The 23,427-nt window shown below is 49.7% G+C and overlaps 1 protein-coding gene across 1 annotated transcript in view; it reads left to right on the forward strand.

Annotated features, from left to right (window-relative positions):
- The window catches only part of FER1L5 (fer-1 like family member 5), an 86,045-nt gene that overhangs the window by 53,241 nt on the left and 9,377 nt on the right, over positions 1-23,427 (forward strand). The window contains 10 exon segments of the mRNA XM_054017606.1: positions 86-244; positions 7,968-8,066; positions 8,997-9,158; positions 9,437-9,602; positions 11,064-11,137; positions 15,569-15,670; positions 16,832-16,963; positions 20,808-20,963; positions 21,564-21,655; positions 23,031-23,201. Coding sequence (XP_053873581.1) covers positions 86-244; positions 7,968-8,066; positions 8,997-9,158; positions 9,437-9,602; positions 11,064-11,137; positions 15,569-15,670; positions 16,832-16,963; positions 20,808-20,963; positions 21,564-21,655; positions 23,031-23,201 — 1,313 coding nt within the window.

Consider the following 23,427-nt stretch of genomic DNA (forward strand, 5'->3'; position numbering starts at 1 on the left):
GGGAAGGGGGTAAAGGAGAAGCAGTTGAAGGGGATCTGCAGGCCCATGACTCACATGATCTGATCACGTCTCCTCTTTATATTAGGACAAGGATGACTTCCTGGGGAGGAGCATGTGTTCCCCACTGGTATGTCTGGATCTCGGATCTCGACACGTCCCCCGCCTCCAGTTGTATCCAATCACAAAGCAACAGAAGGAAGCGGGCGAGCTCTTAGCTGCCTTTGAGCTCCTATTGGATCCCAAGGTAAAAGGGGTGTGTGTTTTATTGGGGGCGGGGGGGGGGTGTTTGCACAAGCTGAGGGGAGGGGTCACAAGCACTTTGGAGGACAGGACTAGAATTCAAAATGACCTTGACAAATTGGAGAGCTGGTCTGAAATCAACATGATGAAATTCAGTAGAGATCAGGGCAAAATACTGCGTGTAGAAGGAAAACTCAAATGCACAAATACAAACGGGGAATAACTGGTTAGGTGGTAGTACTGGCTAGGTGAAAAGGATCTGGGGGTTATAGTGGCGCACACATTGAATATGAGTCAACAGTGTGATAGTGCAAAAAAGGCTCTCCCTTGTAGATTGAGCCCATTCTTGTCCTGCCTTCGGTGGACATGGCGAACAATTGGTCACCGTCCTCTTTATTACTGAAATCTGGTGGGCTGATTCCCATGACTGGAATGTTAAAATCAATGGTTATAACCTATTTAGGAAGGAGCAAGTGGGCAAAAAATGTATGTCAGAAATGGCATTATCTGCTTCTGAGTTGCTGATTATTTGGAAAAGAACATTCTTGAATGATTATGGATCAACGTTCTAATGGCTAAAGCACAAGATGAGGTATTAGTTGGTGTCTGCAACCAACCACCAAATCCCACAAATGAACAGGATAACTGCTTCCTTACGCACCTATCTACAATGTGTAGGGGAAAACTATATCATCATGGGGGACTTCAATCTGAATGGCACATGCTGAAAGTCTCATGCTGCCAGAACTAGAACATCCTTGGAATTTCTAAATATTAGAGATGACAATTTCCTAACTCAAAAAGTGCTGCATCCAAGACAGAGAATTCTGTATTAAACCTGGTCTTGACAGATAAAGAAGAACTGATCACAGAACTAAATATTAATGGTAACTTATGATCATGACTTGATCACCTTTATAATGTACAAACAGAATGAAGTCCAGACCAGTGATATATATACTTGGTATTGTAAAATGGCCAAATTCACAAAACTGAAAACAATCATCTTCAAGTATTTAATTCAAAAAATGTGGATGGTAAGTGGGAATTGTTTAAGAACACATTACTAGATGCCCAAAAAGGCACAATCCCACAATTGAAGAAGAAGGCCATACTGGTTTTAAAAAAATGACCTGGTTTAGAGGGGAAATTAAGGCAGTTATAAAAAATAAAATAAATAAATGGAAGAAAGGAGAAGTTGATAACAAGTGAATATAAATCAGAAGCTATAAATTGTAGAAAATTGATAAGGGAAGCAAAGGGACAGAAGGAGACGTCTATGACCAGCAGAGTTAAGGACAATAAGAAGGAGCTTTTTAAGTATTTTAGGAACAAAAAAGTATCCTGACAATTGTATTGGTCCCTTACTAGATGGAAATGGTACAACCATCAATAATAATGCAGAAAAGGCAGAAGTGTTCAATAACTATTTCTGTTCTCTATTTGGGAAAAAAACAGATATAGTGTTATCATGTGAGAACACTCTTTCCATTCCACTAGTATCTCAGGAGGGTGTTAAACAGCAACTACTAAAGTTAGATATTTTTAAATCAGCAAGTCCAGATAACTTTCTGTGACTGTTCTCAGGGTACCCAGGACTCTGAGTCACCTTGTGGCCCCCCGTCTTCAGTGAGAAGGAGTCTTGCTTGTGCTTCACTGGGTGTCATCTCCCGATACCACCAGCCTGTTAGCATTCTCCTCTGGGCTATGCTAGACCTTACTTGGCCTTACAGGTTAATAACCCCGGATCCCAACGCCCTTTGAAGCATTCTGCGGCCGAGCCTATAGCCCCATCCCCTGAACACTCACAGAAATACCAGGGAAGGACCAATGTACACACCAGCCTGTCTGATTCAGCTGACACTCAGCGCCTTAACATCACAGCACTGAGATATATTAATAGTGAAAACAAGAATACGTTTATTATCAAAAATTCAAGGTTCAAGTGATAGTACGAATATTGGAAACAAAAGGTTACATATAAAACTAAATCAGAACATGCCTTCTAGAGACTAAACTTAACTAACAAGTTAACCACCTGTCCAAAGAAGTTCATCTCACCCCAAAGTGCTTTGCAGCTTTTCAGTCAAGGTTGGCTGAGATCCCATTTTCACGAATACAGACGCACTATCCGTTTACTTCCTAGGTGAAGGGTAAAGGGGTGTCGTCTTTGCCTTCTACTTATAATCTCCAAAGTTCATTGCCTGTGCTCAGAGACACGATAACCACCCCTGGTTTATTTTTCCAAGCACTGCTTCCCTTTTGACTGCATATTTAAGTAGGCTAGAGTACAGTGTGTTAGCATACAATGCTTCGTTTCCATCCTGGCAGAGAGACAGGGGAATAAACATCTCTTGTCTGACAGAAAACCTGCTTTTTTCACCTCTGCCGGTGACTCAGACCTTGATACAGACTCTAAGAACATATCTTCAATCTATGTACATAACTCCTTATGTACATACATTTCACAGTGATATTAATGACCAGTATGACACAGGCTTTCATTTGCGACCTCACAAGACATTCTGTGGCGAACCAGAATGTATATAACAGAATCAGGACATTCCTGTAACCCCCTTGCCTGTTGGCATTAAGGGGTTTTGGGGTCACATTTGCATCCAAGAGTTTTAAAAGAGCTGGCTGAGGAGCTTGCTTGACTGTTCATGTTGATTTTCAATAAGTGTTGGAATACCAGGCATGTTCCATGGAAGAAAGCTAAAGTTGTGCCAATATTTAAAAAGAGTATGACCCAGGTAATTGTAGGCCTGTCAGTCTAGCACCAATCCCAGGCAAGATAATGGAGCTGTTGATATGGGACTCGATTAATAAAGAATTAATGGAGGGTAATATACTTCATGCCAATCAACATGGGTTTATAGAAAATAGATACTGTCAAACTAACTTGATATCCTTTTCTGATGCGATTATAAATTTGGTTGTTAAAGGTAATAGTGTTGATATAATATACTTAGACTTTTGTAAATCATTGACTTGGTACTGCATAACATTTTGATTAAAAAACTAGAACAATATAAAATTAACATGGCACTCAGTAAATGGATTAAAAACCGACTAAGTGATAGGTCTCAAAATGTAATTGTAAATGGGGAATCAACATTGACCGGGTGTATTTCTAGTGGGGCCCTGCAGGGATCAGTTCTTGGCCCTACGCTATTTAACATGTTTTGAATGACCTGGAAGAAAACATAAAATCATCCCTGATAAAGTTTGCTGATGACACACAAACTGGGGGAGTAGTAAATCACAAAAAAGACAGGTCACTGATATAGAGCGACCTGAATCACTTGGTAAGCTGGACGCAAACAAACAATATGTGTTTTAATACAGCTAAATGTAAATGTGCACATCTGGGAACGAAGAACATAGGCCATACTGACAGGCTGGGGGACTCTGTCCTGGGAACCAGGGACTCTGAAAAAGATTGGGGGGGTCACGGTGGATAATCAGTGGAACATGAGCTCCCAGTGTGATGATGTGGCCGAAAGGGCTAATGCGCTCCTTGGATGGATAAACAGGGGAATCTCAAGTAGGAGCAGAGAGGTTATTTCACCTCTGTATTTGGCACTGGTGCAACCGCTGCTGGGATCCTGTGTCCAGTTCTGAAGCCCACAATTCAAGAAGGATGTTGATAAATTAGAGAGGGGGCAGAGAAGAGCCATGAAAATTATTAAAGGATTAGAAAACCTGCCTGAGAGTGATAGACTCAAGGAGCTCAATCTTTTTAGCTTGTCAAAGAGAAGATGACTTAATTGCAGTCTAAAAGTACCTACATGGGGAACAAATGTTTAATAATTGGGCTTCTCATTCTAGCAGAGGAAGGTCTAACACAATCCAATGGCTGGAAGTTGAAGCTAGACAAATTCAGACTGCAAAGAAGTGGGAACTTGGACAGATGACTAGGGAGGAGTATAAAAATATTGCTCCAGCATGCAGGGGAGTAATCAGGAAGGTCAAAGCACAGCTGGAGTTGCAGCTAGCAAGGGTTTGAAGGGTAACGAGAAGGGTTTCTACAGGTATGTTAGCAACAAGAAGGTGGTCAGGGAAAATGTGGGCCCCTTACTGAATGGGAGAGGCAACCTAGTGACAGAGGATGTGGAAAAAGCTGAAGTACTCAATGCTTTTTTTGCCTCATTCTTCACAGACAAGGTCAGCTCCCAGACTGCTGCACTGGGCAGCACAGTATGGGGAGGAAGTGAGCTGCCCTCAGTGGTGAAAGACAGGGCCGGCTTCAGCATTTCCGCTGCCCCAAGCAAAAAAAAAAAAAAAAGCCGCAATCGGCAGTGGCAATTGGAAAAAAAAAAAAAGCCGTGATCGGCGGTGGCAGTCCAGCGGCAGGTCCTTCGCTCCTAGAGGGAGTGAGGGACCTGCCGCCCCCGAATTGCCACAGGTGCCGCCCCTCTCCCTTGGCCACCCCAAGCACCTGCTTGTTAAGCTGGTGCCTGGAGCCGGCCCTGGTGAAAGAACAGGTTAAGAACTATTTAGAAAAGCTGGACATGCCCAAGTCCATGGGGCCAGATCTAATGCATCTGAGGGTGCTCAGGGAGTTGGCGGATGTGATTGCAGAGCCATTGGCCATTATCTTTGAAAATTAGTGGCAATCAGGGGAGGTCCCGGACGATTGGAAAAAGGCAAATATAGTGCCCATCTTTAAAAAAGGGAAGAAGGAGAATCTAGGGAACTACAGACTCACCTCAGTCCCTGGAAAAATCATGGAGCAGGTGCTGAAGGAATCCATTTTTAAGCACTTGGAGGAGAGGAAGGTGATCATGGATTCACCAAGGGCAAGTCATGCCTGACCAACCTATTGCCTTCTATGATGAGATAACTGGCTCTGTGGATATGGGGAAAGCAGTGGACATGATATACCTTGACTTTTGATACGGTCTCCCACGGTATTCTTGCCGGCAAGTTAAAGAAGTATGGATTGGATGAATGGACTAGAAGGTGGATAGAAAGATGGCTAGATTGTCGGGCTCAACAGGTAGTGATCAATGGCTCAATGTCTAGTTGGCAGCCAGTATCAAGTGGAGTGCCCCAGGGGTTGGTCCTGGGGCCAGTTTTGTTCAACAACTTCATTAATGATCTGGAGGATGGCATGGACTGCACCCTCAGCAAGTTCACAGATGACACTAAGCTGGGGGGATAGGTAAATACACTGGAGGGTAGGGATAGGATCCAGAGGGACCTAGACAAATTGGAAGATTGGGCCAAAAGAAATCTGATGAGGTTCAACAAGGACAAATGCAGAGTCCTGTACTTATGAAGGAAGAATCCCATGCACTGCTACAGGCTGGGGACTGACTGGCTAAGCGGCAGTTCTGCAGAAAAGGACCTGGTGATTACAGTGGACAAGAATCTGGATATGAGTCAGCAGTGTGCCCTCGTTGCCAAGAAGGCTAATGGCACATTGGGCTGCATTAGTAGGAGCATTGCCAGCAGATCAAGGGAAGTGATTATTCCCCTGTATTCGGCATTGGTGAGGCCACATCTGGAGTATTGTGTCCAGTTTTGGGCCCCCCACTACAAGAAGGATGTGAACAAATTGGAGGGAGTCCAGTGGAGGGCAACATAAATGATTAGGGGGCTGGGGCACATGATTTATGAGGAGAGGCTGAGGGAACTGGGCTTGTTTAGTCTGCAGAAGAGAAGAGTGAATTGGGATTTGATAGCAGCCATCAACTACCTGAAGGGGGTTCCAAAGAGGATGGAGCTCGGCTATTCTCAGTGGTGGCAGATGACAGAACAAGGAGCAATGGTCTCAAGTTGCAGTGGGGGAGATCTAGGTTAGATATTAGGAAACACTGTTTCACTAGGTGGGTGGTGAAGCACTGGAATGGGTTACCTAGGGAGGTGGTGGAATCTCCATCCTTAGAGGTTTTTAAGGCCCGGCTTGACAAAGCCCTGGCTGGGATGATTTAGTTGGTGTTGGTCCTGCTTTGAGCAGGGGGTTGGACTAGATGACCTCCTGAGGTCTCTTCCAACCCTAATCTTCTATGATTCTATGAAATAAGGTGTAAATTTTTAACAGCGAGAGTAATTAACCATTGGAACAAATTACCAAGGGTTGTGGTGGATTCTCCATCACTGACCATTTTAAAATCAAGAGTGGATGTTTTCTAACAGATCTGCTCTAGGAATGACTGTGGCGCAGCCCTCTGGCCTGTGCGAAACAGGAGTTCAGACTAGATTATCACAATGGTTCCTTCTGGCCTTGGAATCCATGAATCTTAATAACAGCCCTTAACATATTTGAAGACTGTTATCAGGTCCCCCCTCAGTCTGCTTTTCTCAATGCTAAACGTGCCCATTTTCTTTAACCTTTCCTCCTAGATAAGGTTTTCTAAATCTTGTATCATTTTTGTTGCTCTCCTCCAGATGCTTCCAATTTGTCCACATCTTTCCTTAAGTGTGGTACGTCTTTAAATATGTAAAAAGTTGTTATAAGGAAGATGGTGATTAACTGTCTTCCATTAGAGACACAAGGTGGGGGAGGTAATAACTTTTATTGAACCAACTTCTGTTGGCAAGAGAGCCAAGCTGGTGAGCCGCACAGAGCTCATCCTCGGGTGTGGAAAAGGCACCCCGAGTGTCCCAGCTAAACACAGGTTTGAACGGATAGTTCAGCCTAAGTAGTTAGCACAGGTTCGAATGGACCATTCTAGGTGAAGTGGCCTGTTAACATCCCTGAAGTCACAGGACAAATAGGGGGATCAGTGGGTTACAGATTGTTGTAATAAACGATAAATCCAGTGTCTTTATTAAGACTTAATAAAATGCTGGATTAATGGTTTATTGGGGGTTACACTAGATGACCCTTGAGTCCCTTCTAACCCTACAATTCTATGACAATCTGTCCCTTCTAACTCTACAATCTGTAACCCACTTACCCCCTTTTTGTCCTGTGACTACAGGGGTCCCTTATAATATGGGCTATTTATGCTAAACTATCTGTTCAATCTTGTCTTTGGCTGTGACACTCGGAGAACCTTTCCCAGTGCTGAAGCTCTGGGCTTGAAAGCTTCTCTCTCATCAACAGGAATGGGTACAATAGAAGATATGACCTCACCCACCTTGTCTCTCTAATATCCTGGGACCGACACAGCTGCAACAACACTGTATACAGCTGTTTTACACGGCCACCAAGGGTAGGACAAGAAGGAATTGGCTTAGTTTGCAGCAAGCGAGATTTAGGTTCGATATTAGGAAAAACTTTCTAACTCTGAGGGGAGTTGAGCTCTGGAACAGGCTTCCAAGGGAGGTTGTAGAATCCCCGTCACTGGAGGTTTTGAAGACCAGGTGGGCAAACACTGTCAGGCCTGGTCTAGGTTTACTGGGTCCTGCCCCAGTGAGGGGGACGGACGAGATGCCCCGGGACTGGCAGACATCACATCACTCATCCTGATGGAGAATCTCAGGAGAGTTCCAACCGAACAGGTGTCTCCAACACAAAAGTTAAGCTCTACCTCAGCCTCTTTGCTGGCATTCCCAGGAATGGTGAGCAACAGCGACTGAGCCCCCTGGCCCATGTAGCAGGGTCCCTCAGGGCTGGAGGGGTCACTTTAGCACGGGGCACGATGTGGAAGCCAGAGGAATTGCCCTTGGCTGCCAGTCCTGGTCCTTCCCCGGCACGAAAGTCCTCTGTCCGTTTTGTACAAAGTGCAGCCAAGCCAGAGCATCACACAACAGCCTTGTCCTTCCCCTCCCAGGATGGTGCACCAGGCCGCCTTCCCACCCCCTCCTGGAAGAACGGGGTCTACGTCATCCCTAGCGACATCCGGCCCACGCTGAGACTGATGGCCATTGAGGTGAGGGTGACAGCCAGGGCCCCTCTGCTCACGCAGACTCCAGGGCAGAAGCAGCTTGTTTGGTTGGAGGAGGAAACAAGCATCTGCTGCGGAGGGCACGTTGCGTTGCCAGAGGCGATGCCTGTTACTGCCACAGATCCTGCCATGCCATTGGCATCAACCACTATCTACCCCACAGGAGGGCCTTGCCAGCAGGGACTGGGGGACAGCAGGGATGGAGCTGGGAGGGCCCCTGCATGGGAACTGCTGCAGGCAGAGCTACGAAGATCAGACCAGCAGGTTGGGCAGAGGTCGATAGCCCCCAATGACCTGCAGGCGCTTCCCCTCCTGAGGGGAAAGGCTGCTGCTCCTCATCAGCATGGGGATGGAGACGCCCAGGAAGTCCCGCCCTGCTCATCGCCTGGGGGCCGGGGCGAGGTTGCCCCTCCAGTCTAGTCACCGTGTCACTTCCCTCCACCCTGCTTCTCTCTTTGGTTAACCCCAGCCCCTCATTCCTGACTGTAACTCTCCTGTCACCCAGAACCATCCCTTCCGCCTGGCACAAACACAGGCTGCAGCGTCTCCCTCTTCCCACCCACCACCTTGGCTGGCCAGGCAGGACATTGGTGGGAGTTTGTGCTGGGGAGCCACTGTCACCAGCCCCTCCATTGCCCTCTGTGCCCCAGAGCAGTCCAGCCCATTCATCTCCCTGCTGGGCGTCCAATACACTCAGGGGGTGGCCAGGTGAGTTTTTCTGGCCCGGCTGGCTTCTAAGCTCTGTTCTGATTCTGAAACAGAGCCACATCAGCAGCTTCACCCCTGGCATCTTTGCCAGTGGGACTGGTGCTGAATCCATGAGCGCAAACTTGGCCCAGCTGGACCCAGCCCACCCCTCCTTCGTGACGTCCATCCATGGTACAACCACACCATTCACCTCTTCCTCCCCTCCAGATCCTGGCCTGGGGCCTGCGGGGCCTGCAGAGCTACAACCTGCTGAGTGTCATGGCACCAAGCCTGGTGGTGGAGTGTGGAGGAGAGGCCATCCAGACGGCTCCCATCAGAGACCTCCACGAGAACCCCAACTTCCCAATCAATGTCTTCCTCATGAGAGTGGTGAGCAAGGCAGAAGCATGGGGCAGGGCGGCTCCACCCACTGCTTCTCAGCCACTTCCTTTCCTGCCTGCCTACATGGCTGGGTTGGGAGTCGGAGATGGTTGGAGAGTTCCAGGGACCACTTGATCCCACCGACCCACATCACCTCTAGCCCCGTGGCCAGCGTTGTCTGTCTGTCCATACAGTGCTCCATGGCTGAGTGTCTAGGTGCTGGCCCAGTTGCCTGCTCCTTCTGTTGCCTCCCCATGGAGCTCATGGACCTGCTTGCCACCCCGCAGCACCTGCCCATGGAAGAAGATTTAATGCCCCCCATCGAGCTGAAGGTCATGGACAACCGGGAGTTTGGGTACAAGCCAGTGGTGGGCCAGGCCAGCGTGAGATCCCTGCGCCAGTACATGTGCGAGCCATCCGCAGAGGGGCACCATCCCAGCCTGCCACCCCCAGGTACAGGCCAACCAATGAATCCCACTCACCATCCCCCATTCACCAGCCCAGCTCCCAGGACCTCTGGGGAACACTGTCTTTCTCCCATTGCTGGCAGGGACCTGCCAGACCCTCTCCTGTGGAACTATTAGGCCAAACCCCACGTTTCACTGGAGCCAGCCGTCTGGCACCATTGGCTCTGCCGGGCCGGGGTCCAGCATGGTGCCCGTGTGCTCTAACAGAAATGCTGCAGACCCCGCCCCCCATTGCCCCATGGAATCTTTTCACCCTGGGGTGCGAGGACTGCACATCCCCCAACATTAAAACTAAAGAAAGATGTATTCCTAGTGAGGATATAGCTGGGATCTGCAGTCCCCTGCTATTCCAGTCGTGGGGGGCCCACCCACCACCCCACAGCTCTGCCAGTGGCCCTCACTTCCAAGCCCCAGCCCCCGGCTAGCCCAGCCCTGAGCTCCCCACACACAGCGGTGCCGATGCCAATCAATCCTCGCCTTGAACAGCCTGCCTGTGAGAAACCAACCGTGCCTTCCCATGAGCCGGGCCTGTCAGTTGCTAAATGCTGGGTTACTTTTGCAATGTAAAGAAATGCTGCCTAGGACCTGGGTTCTGAATAACCACACTGAGCCCTTGCGGGAGTCCACTTTGACTCCTGCCCTCAGGTGGTGGCAAGGTTACGCAGTCACCAGTGGCTGATTCCTAGACATTCAGGCCAGATGGGTCCAGTGTGATCAGGCAGCCGGTCCGGTCCGGCCTAGCCAGGCCAGAGAGCCTCCCCCAGCCATTCCTGCTTTCCGAGCTGGGAGGACCTGGGGATATTTCAATATTGTCATTAATTCCATGTCTCATTTCTTCCCCTCCCTTCCCTGCCCTGCACAGTAGCTCCCAAGGGGAAGATCGCGAAGGTGAGTGCTACTCTCCAGTAACCCAGAGCCACCTGCATGCTGGGCCCCCTCTCTCTGCAGCACTCATGTCCTGCTCCCACAGGGGGTGGCACCCGGTGCCATGGGCACCACTGACCTCAGTGCAGATACAGCGCGGGGTGACCCGGGCCTCTGCCCTGCTTTAACCCTTAGGGGTCCTCTCAGTGCAGTTCAATGCTGCATCCCATGAGGTCACATCTGCACCTCACTCCAAGGTGCATTGGCTTTGTGCTCGCATAGCCGGCTCTTAACTGGTCTGAGGGGCTCTCCCTAAAGGGCCCTATGAGACAGTATCATCTAGGGGTTAGGGCAGGGGGACAGAAGTCAGGCGATCTGGGGTGTATACCCAGCTCTGCCACAGACTTGCTGTCCAACTTTGGACCTGTGCCGTCCACGCTCTGTGCCTCAGTTTCCCCACCTGTAAAACTACGATACTACTGACCTACCTCACGGGAGGGGGAGGTTTGTGAGGCGTCATGAATTAATGCTCGTCAAGCACTGTGAGCTGCTTGGACAGAAGAAAGGGGTTGTCTGGGTATAGGCTTGACAGAATCGATTGTAATTGAATTGTGAAATTCCAAAAATTAAAGCTTTATAGCCAATAAAACACAAATTGTCAACATCTCCAGTCAAAATATACCACGTCAATCTCCTGAAATCAAACTCAACACGGCCCCAAGCAGCGTTTCCCTTACTTTGTCTAGCTGCACATTTCAATTGCTATCCCTGGAAACATTTTTTCATCAGTTTGCATGTGTACAGTGGAATGGGCATTTACTGACATTTACCAATAAAAATCCAATCCATGGATGCTAGAGGGGAGGGAGGCTGGGATCCAGGTCGGGTATTTAGCTGATCAAATCAGCAAATTTCACCTGGACTTCAGCTGACAGCTGGAAGGGGATGGTCTCCACTCAGCCTCTAGCCAGAGCAGCTGCTCAGATGTCCCTCCTCCAGCACCAGGACACTCCTGCTCATCCATGCTGGCTCCCTGAGCCATGTGGGCCCCCGCAGCAGTGACTATCTACAGAGCTCTCCTCTACAATATTGCCAGGCCTTCATATGTGCATTGCTCAGCCTGGATCATTAACACGGAGGCTGGTAGCGCCCTGCCAAAGCTAACGAGCAGAACGCCAGCTGCAGGAAAAGGTACCCTATACCCACATGCCTCCCTTGGGTTACCACTCCCCACAAGGGCCCTGCAGACCTTCCAGCTGGCCTGGCCAGTCCTCCACTTACCAGAGAGATGTGAGATGGCTCCTAAAACAGTGGTTCCCAAACTTTAACAACCTGTGAACCCCTTTCACTAAAATGTCAAGTCTCGCGAACACCCTCCCAAAAATGAATATTTCCAGGGATTTTCTCCTTTACCTGAGAATAAATTATAAAAGCAGTGATCTTGGAAATACACAATTTATTTTTATGACATGCTTATTACACACTATTTATTATTAATTGTTATTTATCATTACAGTATTTGTATTACATTATGAAAACAGCAACACTCCAAGATCTCACTTTCATAGCTTGTATCACTTTGAATAAGCCTGTTATAAGTCAAGGCTCCTATGTTTCATCAAGGAGTATCAGACGTGAAAAGCAGGAAGGGATTTAAAAAGCCAACTCAAAGAGTTCCTCCTACACAAGCATTCATAGATTCATAGATTCATAGATTATAGGACTGGAAGGGACCTCGAGAGGTCATCGAGTCCAGTCCCCTGCCCGCATGGCAGGACCAAATACTGTCTAGACCATCCCTGATAGACATTTATCTAACCTACTCTTAAATATCTCCAGAGACGGAGATTCCACAACCTCCCTAGGCAATTTGTTCCAGTGTTTAACCACCCTGACAGTTAGGAACTTTTTCCTAATGTCCAACCTAGACCTCCCTTGCTGCAGTTTAAACCCATTGTTTCTGGTTCTATCCTTAGAGGCTAAGGTGAACAAGCTTTCTCCTTCCTCCTTATGACACTCTTTTAGATACCTGAAAACTGCTATCATGTCCCCTCTCAGTCTTCTCTTTTCCAAACTAAACAAACCCAATTCTTTCAGCCTTCCTTCATAGCTCATGTTCTCAAGACCTTTAATCATTCTTGTTGCTCTTCTCTGGACCCTTTCCAGTTTCTCCACATCTTTTTTAAAATGCGGCGCCCAGAACTGGACACAATACTCCAGCTGAGGCCTAACCAGAGCAGAGTAGAGCGGAAGAATGACTTCTCGTGTCTTGCTCACAACACACCTGTTAATGCATCCCAGAATCATGTTTGCTTTTTTTGCAACAGCATCACACTGTTGACTCATATTTAGCTTGTGGTCCACTATAACCCCTAGATCCCTTTCTGCCGTACTCCTTCCTAGACAGTCTTTTCCCATTCTGTATGTGTGAAATTGATTTTTCCTTCCTAAGTGGAGCACTTTGCATTTGTCTTTGTTAAACTTCATCCTGTTTAACTCAGACCATTTCTCCAATTTGTCCAGATCATTTTGAATTATGACCCTGTCCTCCAAAGTAGTTGCAATCCCTCCCAGTTTGGTATCATCCGCAAACTTAATAAGCGTACTTTCTATGCCAATATCTAAGTCGTTGGTGAAGATATTGAACAGAGCCGGTCCCAAAACAGACCCCTGCGGTACCCCACTCGTTACGCCTTTCCAGCAGGATTGGGAACCATTAATAACAACTCTCTGAGTACGATTATCCAGCCAGTTATGCACCCACCTTATAGTAGCCCCATCTAATTTGTATTTGCCTAGTTTATCGATAAGAATATCATGCGAGACCGTATCAAATGCCTTACTAAAGTCTAGGTATACCACATCCACCGCTTCACCCTTATCCACAAGGCTCGTTATCCTATCAAAGAAAGCTATCAGATTGGTTTGACATGATTTGTTCTTCACAAATCCATGCTGGCTATTCCCTATCACCTTACCACCTTCCAAGTGTTGGCAGATGATTTCCTTAATTACTTGCTCCATTATCTTCCCTGGCACAGAAGTTAAACTAACTGGTCTGTAGTTACCTGGGTTGTTTTTATTTCCCTTTTTATAGATGGGCACTATATTTGCCCTTTTCCAGTCTTCTGGAATCTCTCCCGTCTCCCATGACTTTCCAAAGATAATAGCTAGAGGCTCAGATACCTCCTCTATTAGCTCCTTGAGTATTCTAGGATGCATTTCATCAGGCCCGGGTGACTTGCAGGCATCTAACTTTTCTAAGTGATGTTTAACTTGTTCTTTTTTTATTTTATCCGCTAAACCTACCCCCTTCCCATTAGCATTCACTATGTTAGGCATTCCTTCAGACTTCTCGGTGAAGACCGAAACAAAGAAGTCATTAAGCATCTCTGCCATTTCCAAGTTTCCTGTTACTGTTTCTCCCTCTTCACTAAGCAGTGGGCTTACCCTGTCTTTGGTCTTCCTCTTGCTTCTAATGTATTGATAAAAAGTCTTCTTGTTTCCTTTTATTCCCGTAGCTAGTTTGAGCTCATTTTGTGCCTTTGCCTTTCTAATCTTGCCCCTGCATTCCTGTGTTGTTTGCCTATATTCATCCTTTGTAATCTGTCCTAGTTTCCATTTTTTATATGACTCCTTTTTATTTTTTAGATCGTGCAAGATCTCGTGGTTAAGCCAAGGTGGTCTTTTGCTACTTTTTGTATCTTTCCTAACCAGCGGAATAGCTTGCTTTTGGGCCCTTAATAGTGTCCCTTTGAAAAAGTGCCAACTCTCCTCAGTTGTTTTTCCCCTCAGTCTTGATTCCCATGGGACCTTACCTATCAGCTCTCTGAGCTTCCCAAAATCTGCCTTCCTGAAATCCATTGTCTCTATTTTGCTGTTCTCCCTTCTACCCTTCCTTAGAATTGCAAAGTCTATGATTTCATGATCACTTTCACCCAGGCTGCCTTCTACTTTCACATTCTCAACGAGTTCCTCCCTATTTGTTAAAATCAAGTCTAGAACAGCTTCCCCCCTAGTAGCTTTTTCAACCTTCTGAAATAAAAAGTTGTCTCCAATGCAGTCCAAGAATTTGTTGGATAGTCTTACTTCTCATGTCATGCTTACAACACTCCTGCTAATCCAGCCCAGAATGATGTTTGCTTTTTTTGGCATCAGTGTGGCACTTTTGATTCATATTTAGCTTGTGATCCACTATGACCCCCAGATCCCTTTCCGCAGTACTCCTTCCTAGGCAGCCATTGCCCATTTTGTGCCTGGCTCCAGTACTTCCCCCAGTTCAGCATTTGTTCCTCAGGTGTTTCCAGGGGGTCCTCTTGTGTGGGGAGTGAAGAAGAACAGGTGATGCCACTCCCTGCCTTATATAAGTTTTAAACTTGGTTCCCAGACCAGTGTGTGGAAAAATACAGACATCCCAAATGGAGCCCAGAGTCATGTGGTCTGGTCACATGCCCTTGCATACTTTGCTGAATCACAGCAGCCATTGCTTACAGGCTGTCTGGAACGTTTCCAGGAAGGTTACGTTCTTCCAGGGCCCATTGTCTTTGCTGATGGGCATCAGCACGGTCTGGCTTTTTCATTGTTGTACCTGAAAGGCTAATTGTGGGTGTCACCCAGAGTCAGCACATTTGAAATACAGATGCACAGTCAATATTCATACCTTCAGATACAAAAATGATCCATGCATACAAATAGGATAATCATATTCAGGAAATTGTAACTTTTCCAGTGACACCTCACATGACCCATCTTGTATAAAATGCGTCATAATTATGCCATAATCATATCATAATAACATCACTGTGAGGAATATGGGGGGCAGTGTCATAAGGTGTATTAAACTCCTTGGGCGTGACACATTTGTCTCCCCTCATCTCCGCAGATGCTGGGCAGGATGGCTGTCGAGTCGTGGCTTCGAACCACACTGAGAGCAGAGAAGGTGGGTTTCACAGAGGGGTCAGGGAGGAACTTGGAGCAGCAGCCCCCTGCCCAGTGGGATAGCAGCTCTCAGCAGCAGTGCAACAGAGACGCCTGCATTTCCCACTGGTTAGCAAGGCTCACGCTACTCTTCCTTCCGTTCTTCCACAGGAGGAGGAGGAGTGTGTCGACTGGTGGAGCAAGTTCTATGCTGCCACGGGGGATCTGGCAAAGAGCGGCGGCTACCTGCAGACAGGGCTGGACAGCCTAAAGGTGTGCGCCTGGCTGGCGGTCGCACGTGGTAGAACCTGGACCGGGGGTTGCAGAGAGGGGTCTCCCCTCTGTTCTGGGGATGACGACTGTCCTGACCCAGGTGGAATCTGCCTTCTGCAGGCCAGAGAGTTCCCCACAGCCAGCCAGGCTGGCCCCGGTCTGGCCCTCAGACAGATGGACAAGGAGGCTATTTCTCCCCTTGTCCCGGGAGCTCTGTGGGGAATCAGAGCTGGGCTTTTCCTGGCTGGCCACAAGGGCTTTCCCTCATTAGCTAGACTCCACAGTAGTCACGGTGGAGAGGCTGTGTTGCTCTTAGCCAGGCAGGCCTTGGCACACAAACAGGATGCCATGTCCTTCCTCATTCCCTGTCCAGAACTGTACACTGCCTTTATACAGCTGCCACGCTCCACCCCAGAAGTGGCTGCATTTCTGTGATGGGTGAAGTGGTTTAGGGACCAGTAATTCCCAGACCGGTAGGTTGGGCTCTGTAAGACTGTAAAATATTGTAACAAATACGTGTCCTCGTGACAGAACAAGGAGCAATGGTCTCAAGTTGCAGTGGGGGAGGTTTAGGTTGGATATTAGGAAACACTGTTTCACTAGCAAGGTGGTGAAGCACGGGAATGGGTTCCCTAGGAGGTGGTGGAATCTCCTTCCTTAGAGGTTTTTAAGGTCAGGCTTGACAAAGCCCTGGCTGGGATGATTTAGTTGGGGATTGGTCCTGTTTTGAGCAGGGGGTTGGACTAGATGACCTCCTGGGGCCCTTCCAACCCTGATAGTCTATGATTCCATGACTGTGCTGCTCTCCGGGCTTCTCAGCAGCCTCATGGAGAGAACGCAGAGCCCCTGCCCTACAAGCACAGCTAACCATGGATCTCTCGTCGGCGGGATGGGGCATATGACGTAGTCACAGCTGGCCAGTTCTGATTGGATCCAACTGAGGGTAGTTGGGCACCCCCTGCTAGCCTGGTCAATCACAATGGTGCCAGTGGAGGACAGTCCAGGCTCCTGCTGCTGTAGAAATCTGCCTCTGGGGGATCCACCCTGCGGGCACGTCCTTTTCCTCCCTGGCTCAGTACCAGCCCTCGCTGACCCCACGGCCCAGACTCCGCACGACTGAGATGTTAGTGTCCAAAGCCTGAGCCTGTGGTTCCTTGGCAGGTCTATAACTGTGAGTTGGAGGCTGTGCCGGAGTTCCAGGGCCTGCAGGATTTCTGCCAGACCTTCAGGCTGTACCGTGGGCAGGTGCGGGAGGAGGCCAGTGAAGACCCCCTGGTGGTCGGGGAATTCAAGGTGAGAACCAGGCGCCAGGTGTTTGGCCTTTTGTGGGTTTCATTGCGAAGCTCCCAGGGTGTATCAACAAGGTCCCACCCTCAGCAGCTCCCCCTCAGCAGCCCAGTCTAGACATCAGAGGAGCTGGACACAGGGGAGCAAAGGGGCTGGTGAGCTGAGGTCTAGTGACAAATTCTCAGCCTTCATGCAGCACTGTGTGTGCCATCTACAGAGTACAACGCTCCCAGAGCCTGCTGTGGCATTACGCCCCCATATGCTTCACAGAGAGATTGTTATGATAGGATTATGGCATAACTCTGGTGTATTTTATACAAAATAAGTCCTGTGAGAGATCATTGGAAAGGTTGTGATTTACTGAATGCGATTATCCTATTTGTGTGCATGTATCATGTCTGTATCTGAAGTTAGGAATGTTGTCTGGGCATCTATTACAAGTGTGTTTACACCTGGGGAACGCCCACCAGACACAATGCAATCAGTCTAGATGGCTGGCTGTGAGGAAGAGCCATTAGGGAGAACAATAGGTCTTAGAAGATGCTAATCTCCCACTGGGGCACCTTCCTAAGGAACAACCAGCCTCTGACTCATGGCTGCTATGGCCCTACAGAGACATGTGACCAAGTCACCTGGTACTGGAATCCATCTTGGAACACCAGTGTTTTTCCACTGTCTGGCATGGGAACAAAGGGTTCCCACCATGTGCAAAAGCTATTTCAGGCAGGGGAGTGACATCATCTTGGTTCCTTCTTCACCCAACTCCCCACCCAAGGAAGAAGGCTGCTGGAAACACCTGAGAAATAAAGAGACGGGAGGGGGGAGGGGGGACTGAGCCCAGGCCAGAGGGTGTCTGGCCTGTGAAAGGAATATCTGGAGTTTTAAGCTGCAAGCAAGTCTCTGCAAATCTGCCTAAAACAACATTTAGGGTGAGAATGTGCTGCTTATAACCAGTTTCTATAGTATATTAAGCTTAGATTGCGTGTTGGCTTTATTTGCTAGGTAATCTGCTTTGATCTGTTTGCTGTCCTTTAGAATCACTTACAGTCAGGGCCGGCTCCAGGCACCAGCTGAGCAAGCTGGTGCTTGGGGCGGCAGATTGTTGGAGGCGGCATTCCGCCCAACCCTAGGGCGGCACGGCCGCTTTTTTTTTTTTTTTTCCTTGTTCCGCTCCGGCTGCCCTGTAGGGGGCGGCGGCGCGGAGAACCAGAGCGCCCTGCAGGGCAGTCCTCTTCCTTCCCTCCCCGCCGACCGGAGCGGAGCCCTCACGGCAGGCGGCAGGAGGCGGCGCAGCGGAAGGGGCCGCGTGGCAGCGCCCCTGCTGTAGCCCTGGCCGCCCCCTTCTCTCTCCCTCCCCTTCCACCCCCAGCCGGTCCCCCTGCACCCGCGCTCTGGCCGCACCGCAGGTTTTTGTTTTTTTTTTTTGCTTTGCTGTTCTGGCCGCCCCGTTTTTTTTGTTTTTTTTTTTTTTTGCTTGGGGCGGCCAAAAAGCCAGAGCCGGCCCTGCTTACAATCTCTCTTTTTGTCGAAAGCCCAGTGTGTGGAATTCCTAACTGGGGGGCAAAAAGCTGTTGCATCTCCCTCTCCACATTGAGGGAGGGGGTGAATTTCATGAGCTTATGCTGTACAGTTCTCTGTGCAGCGTAAGACGATAGGCCCACTGCTTAGTGAAGAGGGAGAAACAGTAACAGGAAACTTGGAAATGGCAGAGATGCTTAATGACTTCTTTGTTTCGGTCTTCACCAAGAAGTCTGAAGGAATGCCTAACATAGTGAATGCTAATGGGAAGGGGGTAGGTTTAGAAGATAAAATAAAATAGAACAAGTTAAAAATCACTTAGAAAAGTTAGATGCCTGCAAGTCACCAGGGCCTGATTAAATGCATCCTAGAATACTCAAGGAGCTAACAGAGGAGGTATCTGAGCCTCTAGATATTATCTTTGGAAAATCATGGGAGACGGGAGAGATTCCAGAAGATTGGAAAAGGGCAAACATAGTGCCCATCTACAAAAAGGGAAATAAAAACAACCCAGGAAACAACAGACCAGATAGTTTAACTTCCGTGCCAGGGAAGATAATGGAGCAAGTAATTAAGGAAATCATCTGCAAACACTTGGAAGGTGGTAAGGTGATAGGGAACAGCCAGCATGGATTTGTGAAGAACAAATCATGTCAAACCAATCTGATAGCTTTCTTTGATAGGATAACGAGTCTTGTGGATAAGGGAGAAGCTGTGGATGTGGTATACCTAGACTTTAGTAAGGCATTTGATACGGTCTTGCATGATATTCTTATCGATAAACTAGGCAAATACAATTTAGATGGGGCTACTATAAGGTGGGTGCATAACTGGCTGGATAACCGTACTCAGAGAGTTGTTATTAATGGTTCCCAATCCTGCTGGAAAGGCATAACAAGTGGGGTTCCGCAAGGGCCTGTTTTGGGACCGGCTCTGTTCAATATCTTCATTAACGACTTAGATATTGGCATAGAAAGTACGCTTATTAAGTTTGCGGATGATACCAAACTGGGAGGGATTGCAACTGCTTTGGAGGACGGGGTCATAATTCAAAATGATCTGGACAAATTGGAGAAATGGTCTGAGTTAAACAGGATGAAGTTTAACAAAGACAAATGCAAAGTGCTCCACTTAGGAAGAAAAAATCAGTTTCACACATACAGAATGGGAAGAGACTGTCTAGGAAGGAGTATGGCAGAAAGGGATCTAGGGGTTATAGTGGACCACAAGCTAAATATGAGTCAACAGTGTGATGCTGTTGCAAAAAAAGCAAACATGATTCTGGGATGTATTAACAGGTGTGTTGTGAGCAAGACACGAGAAGTCATTCTTTTGCTCTACTCTGCGCTGGTTAGGCCTCAACTGGAGTATTGTGTCCAGTTCTGGGCACCGCATTTCAAGAAAGATGTGGAGAAATTGGAGCGGGTCCAGAGAAGAGCAACAAGAATGATTAAAGGTCTTGAGAACATGAGCTATGAAGGAAGGCTGAAAGAATTGGGTTTGTTTAGTTTGGAAAAGAGAAGACTGAGAGGTGACATGATAGCAGTTTTCAGGTATTTAAAAGGGTGTCATAAGGAGGAGGGAGAAAACTTGTTCACCTTAGCCTCTAAGGATAGAACAAGAAGCAATGGGCTTAAACTGCAGCAAGGGTGGTCTAGGTTGGACATTAGGAAAAAGTTCCTAACTGTCAGGGTGGTTAAACACTGGAATAAATTGCCTAGGGAGGTTGTAGAATCTCCATCTCTGGAGATATTTAAGAGTAGGTTAGATAAATGTCTATTAGGGATGGTCTAGACAGTATTTGGTCCTGCCATGCGGGCAGGGGACCGGACTCGATGACCTCTCGAGGTCCCTTCCAGTCCTAGAATCTATGAATCTATGAATTTTGGGTTTGCCCTCCAGAGGGGGGGTGGGCACTTGAGTACTGGGCCATTCCTTAGCTGAGCTGTGTGTGAAGCTGCAGTTGGGTGTATGCGTGCTGGAGGGGGCTTGAGAGCTTGTCTCAACAGTACAGTGTGAAAGGAAGCCCGGGCTGGTGGGTCAGGCGGCGTCAGTGGTACACCAGTTCCAAGTGGCACCCCAGGAGAAACCCGTCACACCCGCCATCCAGGGCCAGGCATGCCAGCTGGCACAGTGACCCTCACCCATCAGCCCTGGTCTCTGAGCACAGCCGCTGGCACCGTACCCAGCCCCTGTCTGCTCTGGTCTCTGAGCACAACAGTATGAGTAGCGCTGTTCCCAACAGGGAATGGGCCCCAGATGCTCGGGGGACAAGACTCCATCAATCCAGTATCCGAGCAGCTAGAAATCATGTGGATTGGTTTGTTTGCAGGGACTCTTCCAGATCTACCCACTGCCAGAGGACCCCAGCTCCCCACCACCGCCACGCCAGTTCCAGGAGCTGCCCGAAAGCCAACCCCAGAAGTGTCTGGTCCGGGTTTACATCGTCCGGGCCTTTAACCTCCCGCCAAAGGATAGGAATGGCCTGGTAAGTGCCCGGTTCTCACCCGCTCTGCACACTGCTCCCCCCCACCCAGCACCCATTCCCTGTGGTACTGGGACAAAGCTCCTTGGGCTGGTGCGCTGCCCTGGAAGAGTATCAGCAGTGCCCTAATAAAGCTACGTCCGGGCATTTCAGATCCGGGTCACTACAGTGCTAACAATAGCCGTGGGGGTGCTGGAACTAGGGGCTACTTTTAGTGCCGTAGTGCGAGCCTGCAGACCCAGGCCCTGGGCAGTTGCTGCTGTGGGGCAGTTTGCCGTGTGGATGTATCCTAAGGGACCTGACAATCCAGAGCCCTGCTCGTGGCAGGCTCCAAGGGGTTAACTGCTACCCAAGTAGTCCAGCTCTGACTGATGCTGCGGGCACGGCCGGGTCTGTGTGCCAGCCTGCCTGTTCCGGGCCCTGCCGGGGAGAGATCAGCTTGTGCCCCTCAAGCTTCAGTCCAGTGCCCAGGCCCGTCTGACACAGTCTGGGAGCCCCTTTCCGGCTCCGCTCCCACCCCCCAATTCCTGGGTGTGACAAGAACAGGGCGAGGCACTAAGGGGACGTTTATTAACTGCCCCTTCCTGGCTGTGTCCCCTCCAGTGCGACCCCTACGTGCGGCTCACCCTAGGCAAGAAGAAGCTGGGGGACAGAGACCAGTATCTGCCCAACACCCTGGAACCTGTCTTCGGCAGGTAAGTCCAGCCTGCAGCTCTCCAGAGCCCCCGGGCAGCTCGGGGGCTGAACCCTGCCCACCCCTCCTGGAGCTGCGCGGATCCCCTAGCAGCCTGGAGGGAACAGGTCAGAACAAAGGGAGCATTGCCTGGTAGTGGGCAAAGGACAGGTGGGCACACCCCTTCCCTCCAGGGTGCAGGCTCTCCGTGCCTGTTTGCGGAGACACCAGGCAGCAATGTATTAGTCATCTGGCTATAGAATGCGAGCGTCCCTAGATTAGCACAGGGTGGCTGACAGCTGGAGCCGTGAAATTGACAAGGGGGTCAGTTTCACTGCTGGTAGGGGGCCTGTTTTGAAAGTGAGGGTGGGGGTTCCAGCCAGGCTCCAGCTGGTAGCTTGGCAGCAAACCGAGAGCCTGGGCTCTCAGCCCCCCACACTGCCCCTGTTAAGTCGGTACAAGCGCTCCTGGTGAGGACGCGCATCACCGACAGGAGGAGGGCAGGGCAGTGTGGACGTGAAAAACCGCAGTCATTCCTGTGGTGGCTGTAAGTCGACCTAATATAGGTCAACTCAATTGTGTAGTGTGAACCTGGCCTCTGTCTAGGTCAGAGCCCTTGTCGCTGGGTGTGTCTACACTGCAAAATAATCCCCGCAGCAGCAGCCAGGCTCTGGACTCAGGCTTGTGCCCAGGCACTTAACAATAGCTGTGTAGAGGTTCCCTGGAGCTCGGGCTGTGAAGCCTGCGGGGGAGGGGTCTCAGCCCGAGCTCCAGCCCACGTGGGAACGTCAGCGGGGCCGGTTAGCGCCACAGCACGAGCCCGAGTGCGTCGAGCCAGGCTCTGAGACTCACTGCCGCTGGGGGGGTTTCACGGTGTAAACGTACAATGTGAGCTCAGCTCTTCCACCTTCCGCCTGTCTCCTGTGTCCTCCAGCTGCGCTTTGCTTCCCTGCAGAGAGGGGGGAATCTCCTGCTCCCTAAGAGTGAATGTCCATTCACAGGTGCAGGCCCCAGGCAGTTTGTGATGGCTCTGGGCTCTAACCAGAGGGAAACTGAGGGCACATAAACCTATTGCCAACATTCCCACGTTCGGCATGGAGCTTGGCCCTGCTGTGCCGTGTGCATTTCCTTTGCAGCGTGCAGCTGCCTTGCGTGCAGAGGGGGCAAAGGTGGGATGTCTGGGCCCATGCCAGGCCCGGCCCGGAGCTGCAGAGCAGTAAAGCCCCAAGACCATCTCCTCCTGCCAGGGACTCGCTGTGCTGTGTGAGCTTTCCCCAGGCTCTGGGCCTCCCCAGCCCCCCAGGGCTCTGGCCGGGGCAGGTGGAAGGCAGAGCTGAGGCGAAAAGCCCTCGGGCTGCAGAGCGAGCTCCCTTCCCGTTCTTTGCCCTGCCCGCCAGGGTGTTCGAGCTCCCGTGCACCCTCCCGCTGGAGAAGGACTTGCAGATCTCGCTCTTTGACTACGACCTCATCCTCCCTGACCAGAAGATAGGGGCCACCAGCATCGACCTGGAGAACCGGCTCCTGTCCCGCTTCCGGGCCAACTGCGGGCTGCCCCAATCCTACTGCATGTGAGTGGCCAGCACGTCATCCTGCTGTCCCCCAGCTGAGCCAGGGCAAGGCCGAGGTCTTTCCCTGCTGACTGGGCTGTGGAGCTGGGGCCAAGCCCCCCAAGAGGATTTCAGCCTGGGTCGGTGCCTCCCCTCGGGAGCCAGCCACCTTGAGATGCCATTGAGAGTGGTGGGAAAAGCGGGCGTTGGGTCCAGTACAATCAGGGGCACCAGGGGTAGCCGCATC

This window comes from Malaclemys terrapin, chromosome 2, assembly GCF_027887155.1.
Source record: "Malaclemys terrapin pileata isolate rMalTer1 chromosome 2, rMalTer1.hap1, whole genome shotgun sequence".
Classification (NCBI taxonomy): Eukaryota; Metazoa; Chordata; order Testudines; family Emydidae; genus Malaclemys; species Malaclemys terrapin.